The sequence below is a fragment of the Dipodomys ordii genome, unplaced genomic scaffold (assembly GCF_000151885.1).
Source record: "Dipodomys ordii isolate 6190 unplaced genomic scaffold, Dord_2.0 Scaffold43, whole genome shotgun sequence".
Classification (NCBI taxonomy): domain Eukaryota; kingdom Metazoa; phylum Chordata; class Mammalia; order Rodentia; family Heteromyidae; genus Dipodomys; species Dipodomys ordii.
In genome coordinates this window covers 14952060-14975340 of record NW_012267259.1, presented here as the reverse complement: position 1 = coordinate 14975340, position 23281 = coordinate 14952060, and the positions used below count along the sequence as shown (strand labels likewise).

Below are 23281 nucleotides of genomic sequence, written 5' to 3'. Positions count from 1 at the left end.
ATCTCTCCTACTTCTCTCCCTCCCTTTCAGATATACTACTTCTTTGAAGCATATACTTTCTTTTGAAGTAATTTTTTTATACTAAGCATCATAAACAGTGATACAATCAAAGTCCTGCATACTATTACCAAGTTCTAACACATACCTAAATAGCATTTTTTGGATCATTTTAAAGTAAATCCCAGAGGCATCTCATGATCTTGTCTTTTGTTACACCTCTTAAAGAACCTTTCATTTTTGATGACTGCATACTATTTATACACATAAGGTGATCACTTGTTCCTTCCTGCCATCAATTATCTACTCACATGATTTCCAAATGGGATAGAGCAGCCAAAGCATGGGAAACTGGGAAATAGAGAATGACAGCTGCTGGTACTCACACAGCGCTGTCTCACAGGACATGCAGAGTTACTCATGGCCATCACTGCAACATTGTAAATCACAATTTAATAAATTCAAAGTGCGGTTTGTTATTCCAATCACTGTGAGTGACCTGATGTGGCCTGAGTACTGTGTTGAAGACCACAGATATAGAGCATTCTAGAGTGTGCTATGGCATTGACTTCTAGTAAAATGAGAATTCAAGTGGACAGAAAAATGTCCAATAGAACAATTTTGATGCAGTTTAGTAAAAGGAAAGTTTTATTTATTTTGACAGTTATGAAAACGAAACAATTTCTAATCTTCATTGTGTTTAAATGAAGTAGAAAGTGAAATTAATATCTTGCTATGGAATCATTGTGATTTATGGTGTCAAGACAGTAAGTAGACATTGTCATTTTCCTCCAAAGAAATCACATAGCAAATCGCTTATGTCCTGTGTTACAACGGTGGTAAACTGAGAGTGAGGACCAAGGCGGCATGTGCAGCTATTTGGCTATTCATTTATGTGCTCCTGCAATCATTCCTCTACTGCATGTTCCTTGAATGTTTGCATAGACAGCAGTCCAAAAGGAATCTTAAGCATAATTTGCATATGTAAAAAAGAGAAGAAAAATTTAAATCTAAATCTGTCCTTCCTACTTGCTGTTTGATTACAGCATTACTTACATGATACTCAGTTTGGTTTTGTTCGTTAAAATGATCCTTTAAGGGTCTGGCTTGGAGGGATGGGGGCGAATGATGAAAGAGGTGCGTTGTCTTCATAAACTCACTTTTCAGTGGTAACCCCTTTGAAGATAATAAAAATATTTTTTAACTACATAAAAGTATAATTAAAAATCCTTGAAGACCTGTATTCTTACTATTTTACAGATAAAACTTTTTTGCAGAAGAGGCTAAGTCTCTGGTATTAAGGACCAGCTTTCGGATATTTTTTTGTTTTTTTTTTCTCTTGTCAGAGAGCCACTCTGAGGCTTTTGGGAAACACATGGTCATGACTGTGTGGATGTAAATGTGTTCTTTGAGCCTGCCTGAGAAAGGACATCTTCTCATCCTCCCATGTTTCAGGTGTGGCTGCAGGACATGAGGATTATGTGGAGATCCTATTGGTGTCACCAGAGCCAAAATTTGCTCCTACACACTAGACAGTATTTAGAGCCTGTTCACTTTGGCGTTTATTCCAAGCATTAACTACTGCTAGTCAGTGTGGAAGCACTAGATCAGGAGGATAGTTTATTTTCCAAAGATGTTTTTTTCACCGGCAGAAAATTGTAGCCCAGTAATAGGCTAATTGTTTTTAAGTCTGTATCCCTAAATGCTTTCAGATTTGCATTATATTATTTTATCGATTTGATACCTTGAAAATGTTTTGTTAGCAATGTAAGTGACAGAAAAAGCACATCTTCCAAGAAATCAGTATAATCCAGATGACAGCCTTGGCAGGTGTTTAAAGATGTGTGCTTTACATGGGCTTTTTCATGCAGTTGCAATCATTTTTCAAAATTACTTCAGAATTACTTCTAATTGGGATAGAAATTTTTGAACAGTATATTAGCTAGCTGTTTACTGAGGAATTATTTGATATTGGGGAAGAAAAAAAAACAACGTACTACTATGATCTTACATGTATGTTTAAGTTATAAATGTGAGAAAGAGCTGTGAACTAAGAAAAATGTCAAAACAGAGAAGAGCAAAAAGCTGTGATAAAAATTGCTGCAGTGCCATCACTGAGGGAAAACCATCAATCCGGAGCGGCCATTTAATGGGTGTACACCTTTGCTTAACATTCTGTCACCATCTGTTGCACTTTATTTTCTGTAGTGTTGCAGCACTATTCTCTTTAAATTTATAAATAGTCTTTTTCAACATACCAGAATCTGCTCAATTTTGTTTGGGGAATCTTATTTCCTGTATTTTAAATTAATTGTTGCTATTTTAAATGAATTTTTGAAGAATTAATTTGTACACTAATCTTTTCTGTGCATCTGACTGTTTGCCTAGAGTGCATTCCTAAATATAGAATTTTCAGATTTAAAATTAAGACCCTCTGTCAAGTATTCTTATAAACATTGTCATGCTAAAAACATGTTCATTATCACATTGTCTTTCACTTTATTTTTTTTTTAAGAATATGAAGATGGTGATCTGTCCTCATGGATAAGCAGGGAGAGGTTTCAGAACTACCTCACTATGGATGGCTTCCTCCTGTATGAACTGGGAGACACAGGTAGCAAGCACATGACTGACAGCTTAAATACGGTTCTGTAGAAAATGGATGTGGTGCTCTGTTTCCCAATTTAAAGTAGACCTGAATATTGTTAGTTCTGGCTCTGTAGACTGGTATTCCCAAATAATACACCATGTGTATTGCTTAAAGATTAGAAAGAGGATTTGCTTATCAGAATTGAAGTTGAAGACACTGGATGATCAGGGAATGGGAGAAATTCTGCCAGGAAGCTAGAGGGAACAGGCTGCTTTTGCTTTTCTTCTTCTTCTTTTTCTTTTTAGTATATATTTTTTATTCTAAAAATACTTTTATTTTTATTGTAAAAATACAGAGAGGTTACAGTGACATTAGGAAGGTAATGTGTACATTTCCTATCAAGCGTTGTTACCCCCTCCTTTGTTTTTCCCCTACCATCCCTTCCCTCCCACCTCCTCAAGTCCTTCCACCCCCCACAAAGTTGTAAAGTTTGTTTTCAACATAGTGTCTTATACATCTCATTGTTACAGTGGGTCAGCCTGTATTCTTGTTTCAGCATTTTGATATTTCCCTTCCCCTCCCCAAATCAGAAAAATGTATAAACAAGATGCAAGACACCAGAATCAAATACAGTGGAAACGGGTTATACCATGGGGGAAGAACATACAAAAGAAACAAAAGAAAATCACACAGTACATTATAAGTACATTAAAAACAACAGCAAGAAACATAAAAGCTCTTGTGTCCCTATCTTGGGGTTCATTTCACTTAGCATCATCTTATATGGTCATATGTACATAGCTTTTTTTTTTTTTTGGTTGGTCATGGGACCTGAACTCTGGGCCTGGGCACTGTCCCTTAGCTCTTCAGCTCAAGGCTAGTGTTCTACCACTTGAGCCACAGCGCCACTTCCAGCTTTTTTCTTTTTGCTTATATGGTGCTGAGGAATCGATCCCAGGGCCTCTTGCATGCAAGGCAAGCGCTCTACCACTGAGCCACCTTTCCAGCTCATATGTACATAGCTTTTGACCTTTTCTGCTTGTCTCAGACATATACTAGTTATTGCGAACAAGAGAAACCATGGGATCTATGTTTCTTTGGGCCTGGCTTACTTTACTTAATATAATTTTTTCCAAGTCTTTCCATTTCCTAACAAATGGGTGGTATCATTCTTTCTGATGGAGGCATAGAATTCCATTTTGTGTGTGTGTGTGTGTGTGTGTGTGTTGTATATATACCACATTTTCTTGATCCATTCATCTACGGAGGGGCATGTGGGTTGGTTCCATATCTTAGCTACAATAAATAATGCTTTTCTTAATTTTGCTTAGTTATGTTGTCAGTACTGTGCGTGCTTGGTTTCTGGGCCTCATGCTCTTCCTGGGTCTTTTCACTCTGGGCTGTCACGTTTCCACTTGAGCCATGCCTCTGTGCTTTTCCACTTAATCCACACATTCACTTCTGTTTGTTTCTTTGCTGGCTAATTGGAGATGAAAGTTTCTCCAATTAATCTCCAAGACTGGCTTCCTACCACAATCCTCAGATCTCAGATTTTAGGTGGAAGCCACCAGTACCAAGTAAGAGATGATAGTCAAAGCAAATGTAGACATGGATATGCAGTGATATGATACTAATACAAAGTGTTTTGTCAGTATCACAAATTACAAATGAGAAATTCTGCCTGTTTCTTTTTTCTTTTTGCCAGTCATAGGGCTTGAACTCTGGGCCTGGGAGTCCCTGAGCTCTTCAGCTCAAGGCTAGTGCTCTACCATTTGAGCCACTTTCTGGTGGTTAATTGGAGATAAGGGTTGGACAGACTTTCCTGCCCCAGCTTGCTTTGAACCACGATCCTCAGATCTCAGCCTCCAGAGTAGCTAGGATTATAAGCGTGAGCCACTGGTGCCTGGCAAAGTTCTGCCTGTTGCCACAGTTTTTATGATAATCAGGCTAGAATTAAGACTGAGCTTTTCTGTATAAGAAGTAATGAGCATGAGCTTTTTCTCAGTGATGTCCTGCTCGTACAAATTAGAAAGGTTCTCACATGCAATTGTGTAATTTCAGCAGGTTATCTGCTCTAGCTCTGGAGCAGGATTTTGTATGCTGTGTGGGCTGAGATGGTGTCAGCTTTCTTGTGGAATGTGCCTGTTCACTGCCCCACCTGTAGCCTCCTGGCCTGCAGTGGATAACTTCTGCATAATGACTGAGTCATTTGTGGTCACATTGCCACATGCACTGACTATGCTAAAACATCTTCCCTTCCCTTCCCCGCTCACGCCTCACATTGGCCCTCCAGATGGTTAAGAGAGCTGTATCACCTGCACCAAAGCACTTTCTATGTTCTTTCTTAGAATGTTTTCTGTGCCTGGAAATAATGTCATTTCATTTTCATCTGTCTACACTCAGGCCAGATATTACTTCCTTAGGAAAATCTTCATTGACACCTTGAACTCTGTTAATTACTCATGTTCTTTTATAGCAGTGTGCTTCTTCCCTCACAACTCATCTTAGTCTTCATTGAAGCTGTATGTTATGGGAATATCTCTGCACCTGCTAGCCTGTGCTTTCCTGGGCAGAGCTCTGTCTGCATGAGCTCATCATGATGTCTTTGTAGCTAGCCCAGTGTCTGCCACGTTCATTATGGAGCACTCCTGTGAGAAACTGTTGCTGTGTTTCTGTGGACCTGGCGGGTCCATGGGATTGTTGTTATCCACATATAATTAAAATATTAAAAAAATTGCAAATCATGAGGCTTTTGAAAATTAAAGGAACACATTATAAAAACAAGTACTGTTGGGTACCAGTGCCTCAACCTACAGTCCTAGCTGCTCAGGTGGCTGGTGTCTCATAATCTCTCCAGTTAATCAACAAAAAGGCAGGAAAGGAACCATGGATCAACTGGCAGAGTGCCAGACAGAGCTGAGTGAGAGTTACAGTTCACACCCTACTGCCCACAGAAAAAAGAAAGCCACAAGAACAAAAAAAAACAGGTATTGAATATTAAATGAAAAGATTCAGTGTTGGAAGCTAGTGTTTTCCTCAGGAGGTAAAAAATGGCCACGTATATCATGTAGAATGTCTAGATCAAACTAACAGGATTAGGTTAGGGAAACTATTTTAGTGACAGATTATAATGATATATTGCTGATTTAATCCTACATTTTTGTACCTGCCCTGAGTCAGAAAAGATTGAGTATCATGCATGTCATCTCGTTTAACTCTCCCAATAACTGCAATAGTTATTAGTGTTCTAAAACAAATGGAGACTTCCTGAGGTAAAGTCACACAGACAGGTTGTTCTGCCTGGTCCTGAACATGGTGTCTGGCAGCCGCTTTCTGATCCCTTGTCACTGTTCTGCTTACTACGGCAGCTGCCTTTCTGTTAGGTGTGAGGATGTGTGAGATTATGTTCTATTTTGAGGTGAAGAAATAGAGTTCATTTTCATTCTGTTCGGTTGTATTGGCAGTTAATGAATCCTGGTATCAAAGGGAATGGTCTTCACAGACCCCCCTTACAGCCATGTCCCGCAGGTCTTTGTGCACCTCGCAGGGTTTTAGCCTTTAACACACTACGTAGTCGTGGGGTGCCATTGAAAACAAACACGATTGGACTCTCTACATTGTTACAGATATCAGTCACATTTTAGAAGGCATAAGAGATTTATCCTTGGTCATTTACTCCTTCATTTCACAAATACAAATTTTAGCATAATGTCTTGATTTATTTAGGTATTAGCACATAAAATAATTAGAATAAAGTTCTAGAGACATTTTGTGCTGATTCCTTATCAAAAGAAAAATGACCATTGTAAAGTTTGTTTTGTGAGGGTTATATCATTCTGTCTTAAGAATTGAAGTATATGTCACTCCTAATTTCAGGAAAGCTGGTGGTGATTGCAGTTATTGATGAGAAAAATACATCACTTGAACATACCAGGTATAGTTGCCTTGAAATTTATTGAAGCCTTAAATATCATCTAACTCGCCCCTTGCATGGCTGAAGTGGAACTTTGTGTGGGAAATCCCTTTTTCTACAACCACTTAATAATGCAGCAGATGTTACCTTTTAATTATCTCTAATACGCTTTTCAAGTGAGGAGTTGAAATTTTTATGTCTATTTCTCTACAGATTAAAGTCAATTATTCAGGAAGTGGCTAGAGATTACAGAGACCATTTCCATAGGTATGTGTGTACTTCCATTCTAGAAGATTCCTTTATTTTTGTGTTTTGCAATGTATTAAAGCAAAACTAACATGCATTGAGCAGCTCCAAAAATCTGAAATTCAGAGTATTCTCAGACTTCAAACTCGGCCCTGGCGTGACAGTATGAATGGAGAAGTCCACACCCAAGCCAATGGGCAGCAGGCTGGCGTCAGCCTCATTAACTGTAGCACGCTGTTTCCTTTATGCTTTGTCTTGGGTCCCTTTCCCAATATTTCTTATTCCATAGATACAGATATTCCTCCTAACTTTTTAAAAATCTAGAAGTTCTCTGTCTACATCTTCTAGATAAGAGATCTTCATTTGTATTTCATACTTTGAAAGATAAATCAGATGCTGCTGAAGTGTCTGGGTGGTAAAATTCATTGATGTCATATCAATTACCGGTTTCTTGCTAGTATTTGAGGTGAGTTTTATGAAAAGAAAACATGCACAGATTTTCATAAATTTGAAATTAAATGAACAGTGATTTAACAAAAATTTAGATGACTGAGTTAAAAATGAATGGAGAAGCACTTTTTGCTATTTTCCAAACCATTCTATTTGTTGCTGCCATGAAAGATAGGACTGTAAACTAGTATTATTTTCTTACTCCAAACCTGATAGATGTCTGTGTGTGATGTTCATGGTTCACAGTAAATGGCTTCATGAGTAGTCCTTTTGGATAGTTTTTCTTAAATATATTTTGCTTAGAACCGTTATTTCCTTGCATTTAAAACTTAGAAGTGAACTTAGACTATTAATATCATTTATGTGCTTTGTATCTCAAAAGCAAGCAAAATGTACAGTTGCCCTGTTATAGGGTTACGTACTTTTACTAGGTTATAAAGTTTATAGTATTTCTGTTTTAAAAGAAATATTGTTCTCTTTCTCTAATCTCTTTCTCTTCTTTGTTACTATCTGTTAAGAGATTTTCAGTTTGGCCATATGGATGGAAACGACTATATAAATACCTTGCTGATGGAGTAAGTCAAGTGCTGATAGTTTCTGAGTTCTATAGTTGGACCTTACTGACTTGAACATTTCTCCCAATTCCCAATAACACCATAAGCTGGGACCAAGCCTTCTACACAGTAACCTGTCAGTGACATTTCATGTTCAAAACTTAGCCAGGAGATTTACTCCCCAGGACACTGTTGCCTTAGATCTCTCTTAACAGATGTTCTATATGTACTTGAAAAGATACACATTTACTGTGTATTTATTCTGCTGTCTGCATAGTGTGACAGTGGGAACCCAGAATCAGAATTTGTCATAGAGAATTTGTAGTAGTATGCACTAAATACTTATAATATCCAAAATACTGTTCTGGATGTGTGACTTATTTGTCATGTAATTTTTGTAGCAAGATAGGTACATTGCTCTTCTCTTTATAAATGAAAAAAATGTATATGAAAGTAGCTAATTTACTTCCTAACCTCTTGCAGCTTTAGGAGAAACTGCACAGTTTACACACAGGCAGCATGATACGGCCCTAGAGGCAGTGCCCTTGTCTATGTCTCCTGTGTGCAGCTGTGATGGGACCGCTCAAGAATGGGTGCTTCTCACATGATCAGATTATTCTTACTTTACTTGTGATTACTCAGCTGACTAATACTGTATTGTATAAGGATGTTTTCCATACAGTCGTCCTTCATTTAAAATTGATACAAAATTGTAAACAAAGAGGGGGAAGCCATTTAAAACAGCTCCCTTCTTCAGGTAGAGTTTTTGAAGTAAAAGTAAGTGCCAGAATAGTTGCTGTTCTCCATTAATGTGATTTTGATTGGTTTGTTTTATAGAGTTTTTGAAGTAAAAGTAAGTGCCAGAATAGTTGCTGTTCTCCGTTAATGTGATTTTGATTGGTTTGTTTTATATTTCAGTGAATTAACAGTCCCAACTGTAGTTGTACTGAATACTTCAAACCAACAATACTTTTTGCTAGATAGACAAATTAAGGATGCCGAAGACATGGTCCAGTTCATTACTAACATCTTGGATGGCACAGTAGAAGTAAGTTTTCAGAATGAGGAAGGGAGGAAGTAGAATGGGAGCTAGGGGTGGCTGACAGGGAATGGTTTGTATGTTCTGTTCCTCTCCTAGTGCAGGCAGTCCTGTTCTCCTGGACCCAGAAGGTTCTGTGGTAGCATTCATGGTGTTGCATGCATGGTATGGGATAAATGTTACAGAGCACTTGTCTTGTACTTAAACATTTCTGGGTCAGAAGGACAATTGGATTAAGTGATATTGAAGAAAACCTACAAGGAAGACCACTATTTCTTAAAATATATTGAAAACCAGAGCCCCAGAGAATTCCAAACATAATCCTATGGCATGTTTTTCAGAAATAAGTGAACAGATAATTTTAACTTTGTATTTATTTTCGCTAAGTCTCACCACAGGGTTTTTCAAACTGGATTGCAACCCATGTTGAAAATTCATGTAGGCTGGGCAGTGGTGGCTCACTTCTGTGATCCTAGCTACTCAGAAGGTTGAGATCTAAGGATCGCAGTTCAAAGCCAGGCAGGAAATTCTGTGAGATTCTTTTATGTCCAGTTAACTACCAGAATACTAGAAGTAGTGCTATCGTTCAAGTGGTGTAGAGCACTTGCCTTGAGCTGAAGAGCTCAGGCACTGCCTAGGCCCAGAGTTCAAGCCCCACCACTAACCAAAAAAGGAGAAAAATTCATTTAATCTCAGGTCACAATTGGTGCAACAGCACATTTGCTACATACATACTAACATAAAATAAGAAAATAACAGTCTTCAGGACTATTTTGAGACTTTGTTTCACTTTATAAAAACTTTATTTGAAAGATTCACTTGCATAGCTACCCTTGGGTTAAAATCGAGTTTGAAAAGCATTCTTAATCCATGGAAGGATTTTGGTAGTTCTTTGAATGGTATCTTGGTTGAAGTGAAACTCATTTAGATGTGTGAAAACTTTTCTATGTGCAACTTAGTGAAAGCTGACTTAAAATGTGGGAGGACAGAAATTTGTCAGTCCTACATTTAGCAATTCAAGCAATGAACCAGACTTGGGAGATGGCTCATTCAGGGATCTGAGTAATGTTATTAGAATTCCTTGTGGAGCTGCATCCCCAGAAGGACTTCTGCATGGTAGCAAAGGTCTCCTTCAGCAGGTCTGTTTTAGCAGGCCAGGCCAAATTCAAAACCTGTGGACCCCAGGTGGGCGTGCTTCAGCAGAGCTGAGTGGGTTGTGAGCAAGAGGAGACAGCGTGTTGATTCAAGGACAGGAAACATGCTGAACATTTAACACATGATTTGGGGGTTATTGATGTAAGACTTTTAAGTCAACTTTTTGATCTGCAATTGCGTAACAAAAAAAATAAAGTATTAATACATGTTTTCTTATTAAATTGAAGGCCCAAGGAGGTGATAGCATTTTTCAGAGAGTGAAAAGAATAATATTTGATGCCAAATCTACTATTGTGGTGAGTTCCAGCTTTGTGGTATCATGGGTAATTTAAGAAGTATGGATTCTTTATGTCTGGCAATGGTAAAACCTACAATGCATAGCATTAGGTCAATATATTTCTTTTTTCTTTTGCAAGATCTGAACTACTCCATATTAAACATTCAGCAGGTAGACATTGCTTTTTGAATGATTAATGAGTTACAGAACTTCAGAATTAACTAAGCTGATGATAGAACTTAGGCAGTTCAGTTTTCCCAACCATACCCTGTAAAGGTTTTACTTAATTTCTGTAATTTGATAAAAACAGAGATACAGGAGATTTTTAGCCTGTCTTCCAAGAGCTAGCCACTCTTTTTGAAGAAAATATTTTGTCTTGGGGTATTATTCCTCTTTTGTAATAAAAGAGAAGTTTTCAGTGTTAAAGCTTTAACACCTTTGTGAATTCTATGCCTTTCTCATTTGCTAAGTAGTGAGGTTTCTACAGGTGTTTTCAGTGCCTTTTCTCCTCTGCTCTGCTTCCTTTTTCCCTTGTTTTTCTGGTTTTTTATTTAAAAAGTAGACCTTAAGGTATGAGTGGGTCAAGTGCTTTTCATCAATATTTTCAACCATTGGTTCATCTAATATTTATACTCATAAATGTAAAAAATAGCCTTAATGAACTAATTTGCTCGAGTATACTGTCATCTTCCCTCTAGAAGTAAATATATTCCCTCCATTCTCTTCACTCTCTCTGCCTGGTTATCTGTACTGTTCTAACTCCTCTTCATCCTCCTGTGTGGCACTCCTACCCGTCCTCTGATTGCCTGCTGATCAGATCTGTGTATATCTTTCCTCTGCCCATCACAGCAGTTTTTCCTTGGCATTCTCCTTTCCCTTTCTGCTGTGGCAGGACCTCTTCAGGCCCTGAACTGATGCTGACTCTCCCAGAGTCAGCTCTTTGTCAGCTTCATAGCAGAGACATTCTTTTCATTTGAGCCCTAAAGTTAGTTCCATGAGCTACTACATGGACATTTTTACTTATGGGCCAAAGCACTCATGAAGATACAATTTGCATACAGGGTCCTAGTGAGGTAAGCCAAGCTCAAACAGTACTTGTTTTTGCTCTGTCATATGCTGGATATTCCTGGGAATACTCCAAGTTGAACTAGGAAATCTATTCAATAACATAATTTTTATTTTTTTGAGATGTGATTAGATAGCATATAAAATGGTGGTAATTAGGAAACGATTAAGGCTTTACTACCAGCTAGATACAAAGCAAGTATTACCAATACCATGAGAGAGGGGAAAAATTTATGCTCTCTTCTAAGGGCAGATCCCAGCCTTCTTGTGAGCAGATTTCCTGTAGTTCAGCAAATACCTAATGGTGCATAGTAACCATCTTAAAGAGTCCTTTGTAGATAATGTGAAAAGAATACTTTTGGAAAGTAATTAGGCTATTTGATCTCTTTTTCTGTTGCTCATACTGGTTATATAAGTGCACATGAACACACACACTTGTATACTTGGATCTAAAATTAGTATTTCCTATAGAATGTGAATCAGGTAATTATTGCTAGTTATTCACTGGAACTAAAGGTAGTTGGATAGCAGCATGAAATCTGTAGTGGTTTTATGTGCATGTACTTTGTGTTTTTTATATCACAATTATACCTTATGAGAACTCAGTTTTAAATATCTCTCCACAGTCCATATTCAGGAGCTCACCACTTATGGGCTGCTTTCTCTTCGGTCTGCCACTGGGTGTCATCAGCATCATGTGCTATGGAATCTACACAGCTGACACTGATGGAGGCTACATAGAAGAGAGATACGAAGTTTCTAAGAGTGAAATGGAAAGCCAGGCACAGATAGAAGAGAGCAAAGAGCAACAGGAGCCAAGTGGTAGAGAATCACTAGTACCGGCCATGCAAGAGCCTAAGGATGTCTTAGAAAAGAAGAAAGATTGAGACTTTGCAGCTATGGAAATTACAAGAGTCTATTTATTAAATTTAGATATTTAATCATGGTCCTTACAGGAAAGTATTTGTATTTTGCTAATACCAATTGCATGGGTTAAAGTAGTCCTTCTACAAATGGGGAGACATTTGTAGCAAAGAGAAGAATGGCTTATCTAAAAATCCAGATCATACCATCAGAATTTACCTTGTGGATATTATTATACACATCAGTTCTATTTGCATGTTGCTCTATCTGAATATTCTGCAACAAAGTTAAAATTGGGCAGAATATTTAAGTTGGTCAATCAGATAGAAAATACATGTTGGATAAAGAAAATAATACCTCCCCCCTTCTGCTATCCATTCTCATATATTTTGTATAAGATTTATATAGGCAAATTTAAATCTTTAAAGTTTAGACACTAAGGAAAGCCAGTAACTTTTTCCATGTATCAAATTAATAAAATTCTGAGGTTAATGTGGTTTTATATAGCATAGTGATTTTATTTAATTACTTTTAAAGGAGAGGAAATGTTACTTTTTAATTTTATACTCCGTTATGTTGTTATAAAAATTTTTATATGGGTCTGTAGAATAGAGAAGGAAATTTTTGTGACTGACCTGTGCAGAAAGCCAGGGTGTACTGGGGGCAGCGGCCGCAGGCCCCGCCCTGCAGCACTCCAGCCCAGACACTCACTGGTCAGAAGGAGAGCATGTCTCTTATTTCTACTTTGCTCTAGCCTAAGTGGCTAAGGGTTTTAATTTTGTTTCATTTTGTGTGTGTGTGTGTTTTGGTGTTTCTTCTAAAATTACCTATGATTTAAAAAAAAATATTGAAAAGTAATATATAAATTTTGTTTAATGTATTTAAATTTTTATAGTGGCTATGGTCCAAAACCTGCATGTGTGTTGTTCTGCATACGTGTATACAAGTTACTGTCACACACGCACTGTGGTATTCTGTGGCACGTCTGTCACAGAAAGTGACGTCCTGGGCAGGCTAGGTGGGATGTTCTCTCCAGTGAGCCCGAGGCGGGCTGGTCTCCTTCGTGTTCTCCGCTCTGGCTGCCCAGGGAGTTGTGCCCATCTTTCCTCCTAAGTGGAATCATGCAGGAATTCTGGCCCAACTGATGTCGAAATATTGGTATTCTGTAGTAATAGTTTGGAAAGTTTATCATACATTCAATTTTAACGCCTTCAGTTCATCTATTTTCAGAATTTTTAATTGGGTTAACTTATTTAGATAGTTATCAGTTCCTTAGAACTTGTTCATTATAAAGGTTTTTATTAACATTAAAAGTGTTTAATCATTTTTAAAGTATGGTCCTAACACTGAAGTTTTTATGTATAGCATTTTGATCATGTGGGCTGCTTTTTGGCTGTTTCCAATGCCATGTTAATCAGGAGTGAACTGAGACTCTGGTGTCTTAAGTGCTAGCCAGTTAGAGGTCATCGTTGTGTGTATGTGTGTCCATTGTGCTCTTCTAGTGTTCATTTATTAAATACCATTCTTGATTTTAATTGCTAAATGAAATAAATATGCAGTCACAAAAAATTTCAGGTAATACTAGTGGGAAATAGTCTCATGGAAACTGGAGGTGAACACTGTTAATCTAACATGCAGTTTTCTCTCAAAGGCATAAGGCGGCATTTTGTGAGAATGTACGTGTGAGGTTTGTTTGCAGGGGTCATTGCAGGCCTAAGCGGGTACAGATGCCTCCCTCCGCACTCAGGTGATAAGGAAGTCGCACGGTGACACAGTCACGGCGGATGTAATGGGTTATTCTAAGTGTACTGCACATGTAGATCTGCAGCTTTTGCCTCATCACTTTGCATCATCACCTCAGTAGGAAAAATAGTGACTCGGTAAACCCACAAGCATCCTCTGTATTTGCACCTTTATAAAGGAGCCTTTCACACAGCTTTTTACTCTTCTCTTCTTCTGTCTGTACTTAGAAAATGTGCTTATTGGGAAACAAAGAGGGTAGGTGGTTTGTAATTTTATTTTTGTATTAAAATGTTGCTTTTCACGTGTTTCTCTTTGGGGATCATTTCATTTACCTTCTCAGCGCCTCACAAAACAGACCTTAGCATCTGTTCACTAGTGTGCTTTTCCACCACCTTGATTTTAGAACTTTACTCTGAGCACTGTTTTCCTTTCAGGATAAATTATGTCAAGATCAAAGCAGCTCTCAAGATCTGGTTAGAAGGTTACTGGTAGCCTCCTAACTTTGTGATAAATCAGTCATACGATTGTATGCCAATCCTAGGATCCTTCAGGAAATTGGAAGTTCATCTTCTCTTTCAGTCACAGGAGTTCTCTTCCTGATTTCTGTAGTTTAGAATTGTAGCTCCTTCTAGTCTGATGGTCAGCCAGCATGTAAGGATAGATAGCCCAGAGAAGGTGGGAGCTTTCAAGTACTTTGTGCCCCCATTGGCGCCTGCTGTCTTGTCTTGTATGCACCAGTGCTTTTTCTACTGCCCCAAACCCATGCAATGACCATTAGACCTGGAGTTTTCATTTCTTCCCCCGACACAGTGCTTCTCATTATCTAGTTTAGAAATAGCCTTAACATGCCACAAGTTTGGAGGCTGGGGAAGGGTCTGAACAGTAAAAACAATTTGCTCTTTGATTTTTGTTCAGTGGGTTACATTGCTAATGATGTTCTTTGTGTTTTCATTTGGGTGCTTTTCTGACTTCAGTTATGCAGAAAGTTGCTTAAATATCTTTATTATAGCCCTCGCTTCTTGGGACATGGAAATAGGGCAGGGAAAACGATTGCTCAATATATTATTATTGTGTAGAAATTGCTCAAACCAGTGTGTGATGTTGAGTTACAATGAATTGGAGAGCTTAGAGCTGCCATTTTATTTTTTACATATATATATATATTATTTTTCTGAATGTGAGTGTCAGAGTGAGCAAAAAATAATTTTCTACTTTAGACTAATAATGTATAAAAGGTTTTGGAAGTCTGTAATACAACTAACTTGTTGAATTCATGATACCCTGACTCATGGCAGTTGTAAACCTTTTTTGTAAAATAAATTAACTAAAAACATAATTGTTACTTTCACTGTGTATATTTCCTTTTGCTCCTTTGAAGGGCTTGCATGTTGAGGTACTCATGAATTTAAATAACTTTATATCCTGAAATTGAGGCTGCAACCCGAATGTTCTAGTAAGCCTGACACTGGTAGCTCACGCCTGTAATCCTAGGTACCCAGGAGGCTGAGATCTGAGGATTATGGTTCGAAGTCCCCCCAGGCAGGAAAGTCCGTGAGACCCTTACCTCCAATTAACAACCAGGAAACCAGAAGTGGCACTGTGGCCTAAATGTTGGAAGTGCTAGCCTTGAAAAGAATAACTCAGGGACAGAGCCTAGGCCCCAAGTTCAAGCCCCATGACCTACAACAACAAAATAGTCATAAAATTGGTGAAATTCTATTGTTTCAAAATGTTTTGGCATTCAAAATGTTCCCATCCACCAGTGGACAGCTGAGAAACATGCACGACTTAACATCTGTTTAAGAGGTGGTAACCACTACATTTTGTTCCCTTACCTCCACAGGAGGAGAGATTTTGAATTAGTTGTATTCATTTGCTTCTACCTCCATGGTGAATAAAACATGCTCATTGACCTGCATACCACCATGCACTGATTACTTCAAGACAGTGGCCCTGATGTGTGAAGCAACTTATTTTGTACAAAATCTAGGAAAGTATCTTTATGATGTTTAGTTAAGAACAACTTGAAAATACAGATGGTATAGACTACTCAGAGAAGTAGCTATTGGATCTCATTAAATTCTGCTTTAAAAAGACCATTAAGAAAGTTAAATTGGAAGAGAGACTAGGAGAATATATTCACAAAATTCACTCTGTTACAGAGCTGCTGTGTACAATAGATACTAGATACCTTCAAACCACTGTAGGTAAGGACAATACAATAAAAACAAATGACACAAATAGGAGTCTTAAATATAGCAAGGTCTCAAGTTTACCATCATTCAGTCTCAGCTTTAAAGTCATGCATTAGTTCAAAGGACATGGCCTCTTATTTCTGATTTCTCAACAACTGCCTCTTCCTCAGTTTTCTCATTTCACTAAGTGATGCTGACATTTTACTCATGCCCATAACTCTATATATGCTTGAAACAGACCATAATTTGTGAACCAAGTTTCTCATAGCTTTGATATAGACTCGAAATCCAATTTTGCACCACATTGAAGATTTACCTGCTGGTTCAGTGTGGAAGATTTATGTTTCGTTAGCTTGGGCTCTGAATCTTAAAATTATTGAAAATATGAAAAAGTTGATGTCAAACAGAAAATTCACATAAATCCCCATTGCTCATATTAAAAATGAAGTACCTTTTTATCTTAACAGCTGCCAGTCTAGAATTGTTAGCCTTTATCCAGATAATTAGTAAATCCTAAGCCAGGGTTTATAAAAACAAATGTTTATCGGCACTGCATGAGCATCAGCTTTGATAAGTTATCAGTATACATGTGTATATCCTGGTTGTTAATTGGAGGTAAGGGTCTCACGGACTTTCCTGCCTGGGGGGGGGGGGGGACTTCGAACCACAATCCTCAGAAACCTTAGAACCATCTATTTGGTCAGTCCTAGCTGACCTGCTTGAAGCCTGAACACAAAAGCAACAACAACAACAAAAAGAAATCTTTCCTACATTGATTTTTGATGTGTGCCCGCAGATTAAATAATCATGATAGTGTGTGTATGTGTGCGCACACGTGCGGGTGTAAGTCCGTTCCCCCGAGAGGCTGTGTTTTTGTGATTTCCGGGCATTCCAAGGTCAAATGCAGCACAAGCAGGAGAGATCCATTTCAACAGCTGCACCAGACACCTGGGCCCAGCCCTGTGAGTAAGCTGCCAGCAACACATCACCCTGTCAGGAGACTGATTTTCATCCCTGTAAACAAGAAGTAGATGATGTCCAGCTGGGATTATTTACCTCCCTTTACTCTCCCATCCTGCTTGTAGAAGAGAGCACAGGCTCACTGCCTGGGGTCAGAAGGGCTGCTGGGGACATGGGGGAGGGGTGGATGGATGGGGCGGGGGGGGGGAGTGCATGGAATCCCTCCCGAGGGGTCACACTCTTTCCCTTCATCTGTACAAATCATTGGTATACAAAATGATACTGAATTATATCTTCACAGTCTCTTTTCTTCTACAATAGCTAATGCAAAGCCACTTTTTAAAATAATTAGTGCTGGACCTGAGTATAAACTGGACTTTTGTGAATAAAAGTATTTCTTCCTGAGGAAATTGTAATGAGTAACTTTATAGAATAAAAAGGAAATAAAGCAAGAGATGAATAAATTCTAAAAAGTGCTATGGCTTTGACCCTGGTAGTTCTGCTTTTGCTACAATCATCTTTCAACATTTTTGGAATCTGGACCAAGGACAGTTTCAGGCATCGCCATACACAGATAAAATCAAACCTGTGATATAAAATGGTATGGTACGTGCATACAATGTAGCTACATCCTTCCTATACTCTGAAATATCTCTGGATTTTTTTTTGTAAATGCTACATATACTATTGTAAAACTATTCACACTACTGTGTTTATCTTTATACAACTATATACTACTGTAAAATTGTTTGGGGGAATAATAGAAAAAATTCTGTACATGTAGTATAGGCAAAGTTTATTTTTCCAATTTTTAATTTTAATGGGCTGAGCATTGAATGTAGGGCTTTATGCCTGCTATACAAGTGTTCTAGTACTGATCTGCAACTCAAGTTCCTCACATTTTATTTTCTGAGTGATCTGTGTTTGATTGAATGCACAGATCTGGAGTCTATGGGTACAGAGGGCTGACTCTTCTGGTTGGAAAAGGTAAGCAACTTTCTGAGAGCTTCCTGTCGCTCATAAGTAGAGAACCAACATGCAAAGCCATAGTGACCAACTATTAAAGCTCTCTAGGGGCATTTCTGCTACAAAACCTTGTACTTCTCCACGAGTCAGCACTCATTCTTTATGCAACTCTTTCTTTCTTTCTTTCGTTCTTTCTTTTGTTCTTTCTTTCTTTCCTTTCCCTTCCTTCCTTGCTTCCTTGCTTGCTTGCTTCCTTCCTTCCTTCCTTCCTTTTTGTTGGTCATGGGGCTTGAACTCTGGGCCTGGGCACCATCCCTGCTCTTTAGCTCAAGGCAAGAGCTATACCAATTGAGCCACAGTGCCACTTCCAGTTTTCTGGTGGTTAACTGGAGATAAGAGTCTCACAAACTTTCATGCCCAGGCTGGCTTTGAACCACGATCCTCAGCTCTCATCCTCCTGAGTAGCTAGGATTATAGGCGTGAGCCACCAGCACCTTGTGACTTCATGCAACTTCTGTGTAGCTTCTAAAAACTTAAAAATAAATACTCAGGAAAAATGAACACAATGAGCAATTTAAAAATATTTTATTGTGGTTATCTTGAATATACACCCAGAAATACTTTTACTATTAAATGAGATAGATAAAATATAGTTTAGCAGCACTGTGTGTGGATATGTAAAAGTATTTTATCTCAAATAACTTAGGGGGAAAATGACTTTCTGTGACATAAAAATCCATACTGTCAAAGATACATATGAAAAATGTGTACAAAATTGGCTTTCAGAGACCTAAAAAAATGTTTTATTGTGAATAAGATGTAGATAATTATATTCATCAGACTACACTAAAAATGTCATCCCTTTCATTCAACTCTGAAAATAATATGTAAATCTATAGTTTGTTATAATTTTTCAGGAAAGTATAATTGTCTCACTTATTACTCAGTATATATCAAAGTTATCATTAGCAAACATATCCGGCTTAATCTATAAATTAACACCTCTTTGATGACCAATGAAGTGTTAAGTTTCTCTCTTCATGTTGGCCTTACAAGATATTATGTCTGCTGTTTAATGTGTAGAATTCACTGATGAATTAAATGGATATATCTATGCCTTTGTTGAAATTTGAATGCCATTTTAGGGCATTTTAGCCGCATTTTGTAGCTTCGGACACATACATGCAATTTAAAAAGTCTGACTTTTCCACCTGTCAGTTATGAGTAGGTGATTATTTCCACTATGTGTTTCCATGAAAACAGAAGACAAAAATGCCCTGTGTGCAGACAGCTAATAAATAAGGCTAATGTATCTTTGAAGCACACACACACACACACACACACACACACACACGCGCCAGGACTTTGTACTTCTCCAAGATGGAGCATGTTGAACATGTTGTGCAGTGCTGTGATCCTCATTTGAGAGCCTGAAAATCAGAGGCCTAGCTCTCAGAAAGGAAAGCTGAATGGTGAGCTGTTAGAGGGGCAGTTGATGAAGAATGGGCCGAAGCCCATCTCAGTTCTCGTTTTCAGAGCTTGGTGATATGGCTGTCCTTTCAAAGGCCTCTCATGGCTCAGGAGACCACACCAAAAGCAAAGGCTGAAGGGAAAGGAAGCATGTTTAGTTCAGCCACTGCTCCATCCAATGACGTAAGCCAGAGATGAAGGGTTTGTATGAACTACAGACATCAGAGACTCTGTCTGCCTCCATATCTCACTCCATTGCTCTTGTGTCTCTTGTTCTGAGAATTCTGGAAGTTTTCTGCTACCCAAGGTAACTTGTTACAGAGCCATTAAGTACCCACTTGCTGTCTCTAACACACTTTCAAAGTTCCTTAATCCTAAACCATGCTTAACCGCCCAGGAAGGACAGAATCTGAAGCATTCTTTTATTTAATCCGGTACTATAATTTTTTGTACTATTTTGTATAGCCAATAACACATTATCTCTGTCTTGTATTTGGGAGATCGTTTTCTTTTGCTTCTGGTTCATGTATATCATTTTTTAATTCTCTAATTTTTATATCACTTTTACCACTGGAGGTGTGCACCTGCCATGCAGTTTCTTTTAATTTCATTTACTTAATTTTTCATTGTAAAGGTGATGTACAGAGGGGTTACAGTTACATAAGTCAGGGGTCATGAGTACATTTCCTTTTGAATAATGTCACTCCCTCATTTTCTTTAATTCTCTAATATAAATATTGTATATAAAGTTAAATTCAAACAATGCAATTTATGACCTATGACAAGAGGCTGAGGAAGGGTAGGTAGCCAAAAATTAATAATAGTCATCATAAACATGATATACATCTACATACCTATTCATTGTGATTGTGACTGGCACTTATAGCCACTTCTTTTCGCCTCCAATTCGACATTTAGCCTCTCTCCCTCCCCTTCCCCCCTGCAATATCACCATTCTTTGCCTAAAGGAGAGATGTCCATGTTTCCAGAAAGATTCTGCTTGAACTGAGTTGTGTAGTTTTCCACTGATGTTACTTGTAGGGTATGCAGTGCTAAGCAGCACCCTCAGGAACTTCCTGTGCCCCAGATACACCCTCACCCCCTTCTATCCCAGTATCCATTTCTTTTTGATTGCCAGTATCAAACACCGTAGCCAATATAGTATTTCTCTTCTGCGCTTGTTGATTCTGTTGAATGGGGAAAGCACAGTGACCCCCAGCCTCTGGTGCTTGCATTTCTCTCTTCATAATAACTCCCTATATCAGCAGAGTGAGGAAGAAAGAACTTTGTGTAGGGATGGATTAGGGACCATCATGAAAGAAGGCTTCCCTCCTATGGCTATTTTTCAGGATCATGAACCCTTGCTATCGAAGAAATTGTTGGTGAGAGTGTAAGCTGGTTCAACCACTTTGGAAAGCAGTATGGAGGTTCCTCAAAAGACTCAACATAGAGCTGCCCTATGATCCAGCAATCCCACTTTTGGGAATTTACCCAAACGATCACAAACAAGGCTATACTAAAGCTACCAGCACAACCATGTTTATCGCAGCATTATTTACCATAGCTAAGATATGGATCCAACCCAGATGCCCCTCAGATGAATGGATCAAGAAAATGTGGTTTATATACACAATGGAATTTTATACCTCCATCAGAAAGAATGACATTGCCCCATTTGTTATGAAATAGAAAGACTTGGAAAAAATTATATTAAGTGAAGTAAGCCAGGCCCAAAGAAACATAGGTCCCATGGTTTCCCTTATTTGCAATAACTAGTAAATGTCTAGGACAAGAAGAAAAACAGGATTTTATACAGTGTCCTCAAGCCTGGAGTTCTGGTGACAAAGGAGTTGCCACCCGAGCTTAGAGGATTTCATGTGGTCTCTTCAAGTCAGCAGCATGGGGATGAAGTTCATCATGATGCTGGTGGTGAATTGCATGGTGGGTGAGGGGGGAGATCCCATCCAATATCATTTGACATGACATGAATTCCATGGTCAGAAACAGTGTGTGATAACACCATCCATGAACAGAATGATAGTTTTGAGAGTCAGGAAAGGTGATCCTGTATTCAAAGCTTCCATTCCAGCCTCTTATTTTGATTTTTTCCCCTTCTTTTTTAGTGTTTTTAGAAATGGTTCAGTTATCTGGCTTCGGACAACTAGCAGATTGCCCCAGTGAATGGTGTTAAACCGTGGTCTCCATATTTGCTCATTTTATTCTGAATGTATCCACACTGTGTGTGAAGCAGAGAGGATCAGTTGTTATTTACTTTACAAAGTTTCCCTAGGATGAATTCTTACTCTGCAGCAATGTAATCAAAGTCCTAGACCACCCTGTAGGTGTATCAGTATACAGCCAGAGAGCTGTAGTACTTATACACTTGTAGTCTAGCTTTCTTCTAGAAGGGGGATGGCTTCTACTTCTTCAGGAAGTTCCAGAGTTCCTTATTCTCATCCCTTCCTGGCAAACACATCTTCCAGGAAACAATAACCCAGCCTTCTTTTCTGATTAGCATCCAGAGTTGTCTTAGTTCAGGCCCAGTACATCTTGAAATAAAGGTCTGCAGAAGATAGAGAACTCTGAAGTCCTATGTAACCAGAAAAATGTCTCCAAGGTTCAATATTCATTCAGAGGCCAAATTTCAATCCAGTTTGCTCAGAAATGCATGCAGGACAGCAAAACACCAAAGAATTTTCTCTAAAAGTTCCACAAGGGGTCAGCAAGATTTTTTCTATAAAGGACAGAACAATATATAACACCTGTGGAGACCACTATGATTTCCTCCTTACTCTTTATTTGTTCATTTGTTTAACTCTTCACACAGATAAAACCCTATCTTAGACCAAGGGCTGTTTGAAAAAAAAATTCTACTGGCTGGATTCTGCCTCCAAGTCTCCCTGATTCAGAGATGAGAAGCACTCACCAGATCATAGCTCTATTCCAGACATGAGGGGGCCTGTCAGTTTGCCCCAGTAAAGACACTACATCTGGAATCGCAGCTGCAAACAAGTCACCTCTTTATTAAATGCCCAATACTCTTGTTTTAATCTCCTGCGTCCATCTGTTCTCCAGGCAGGCAAAATAAGTGAGTGGGAGAGAATCCTCACCCTTGGGATTTCAGATTGCTGTTGGTGGCAACAATCTCCCCTTTTATTTAGAAATGTGGTATTGATTTGGCTCTCTGTTGTCTTAGGTATAGGCAGATCCCATGATTTCCATCTTGCTCCTTGTCATAGCTTGCAATGCCTGGTCAGATAGAATGAGAATGCTACATGTGGCTGTACGTATATATCCATGTTATACATTCTGGCACTAGGCCAGTCCCCTTTAAGAAGGACGTGAGCTGGGTCTTCAAAGACCTCACAGATTCTTTCTCTGGTGACCCCAGTCATTGTCAGCACCTGTTCTTGTTGGTTGACACTTGTATCTTAGCTATCCTAGGGAGTATGATATAGTGTCTTCTTTCCTTAGTGAAAAAAATATATGGAATATCTTTTCACATGTCTACTCTTTGTGTTCTTTTTTATGAATATTCAGATCCTTTGTTCACTTAAAAATTTGATTTATGTGTCTTTTAATTATTGGGTTTTCACTGTAACTCACATATTCTGATACAAGTTCCTTGTTATAGTCAATATATTTGTTCATAGGTTACAGGTCTCAGGAATCAGATTCATTTATGATCAGACAGAGAATAGTGATCACACAGGAGTTTTTGTGGCCAATAATCTTCAAGTCCATTCCACTCCCTAAGGGAAGAGAAAGAACTCTATCTCAGTATATTTAACTATGTT

General features: G+C 38.4%; 1 protein-coding gene across 1 annotated transcript in view; it reads left to right on the top strand.

The window, feature by feature from the left end:
• Nucleotides 1-12988, top strand: part of Tmx3 (thioredoxin-related transmembrane protein 3) — a 30818-nt gene extending 17830 nt beyond the window's left edge. Inside the window, exons 10-16 of the mRNA XM_013018992.1 lie at nucleotides 2513-2611; nucleotides 6464-6521; nucleotides 6714-6767; nucleotides 7715-7771; nucleotides 8669-8798; nucleotides 10172-10240; nucleotides 11913-12988. Coding sequence (XP_012874446.1) covers nucleotides 2513-2611; nucleotides 6464-6521; nucleotides 6714-6767; nucleotides 7715-7771; nucleotides 8669-8798; nucleotides 10172-10240; nucleotides 11913-12173 — 728 coding nt within the window. The 3' untranslated portion in view covers nucleotides 12174-12988. The remainder of the gene's footprint in view (nucleotides 1-2512; nucleotides 2612-6463; nucleotides 6522-6713; nucleotides 6768-7714; nucleotides 7772-8668; nucleotides 8799-10171; nucleotides 10241-11912) is intronic.
• Nucleotides 12989-23281: the final 10293 nt, after the last annotated feature.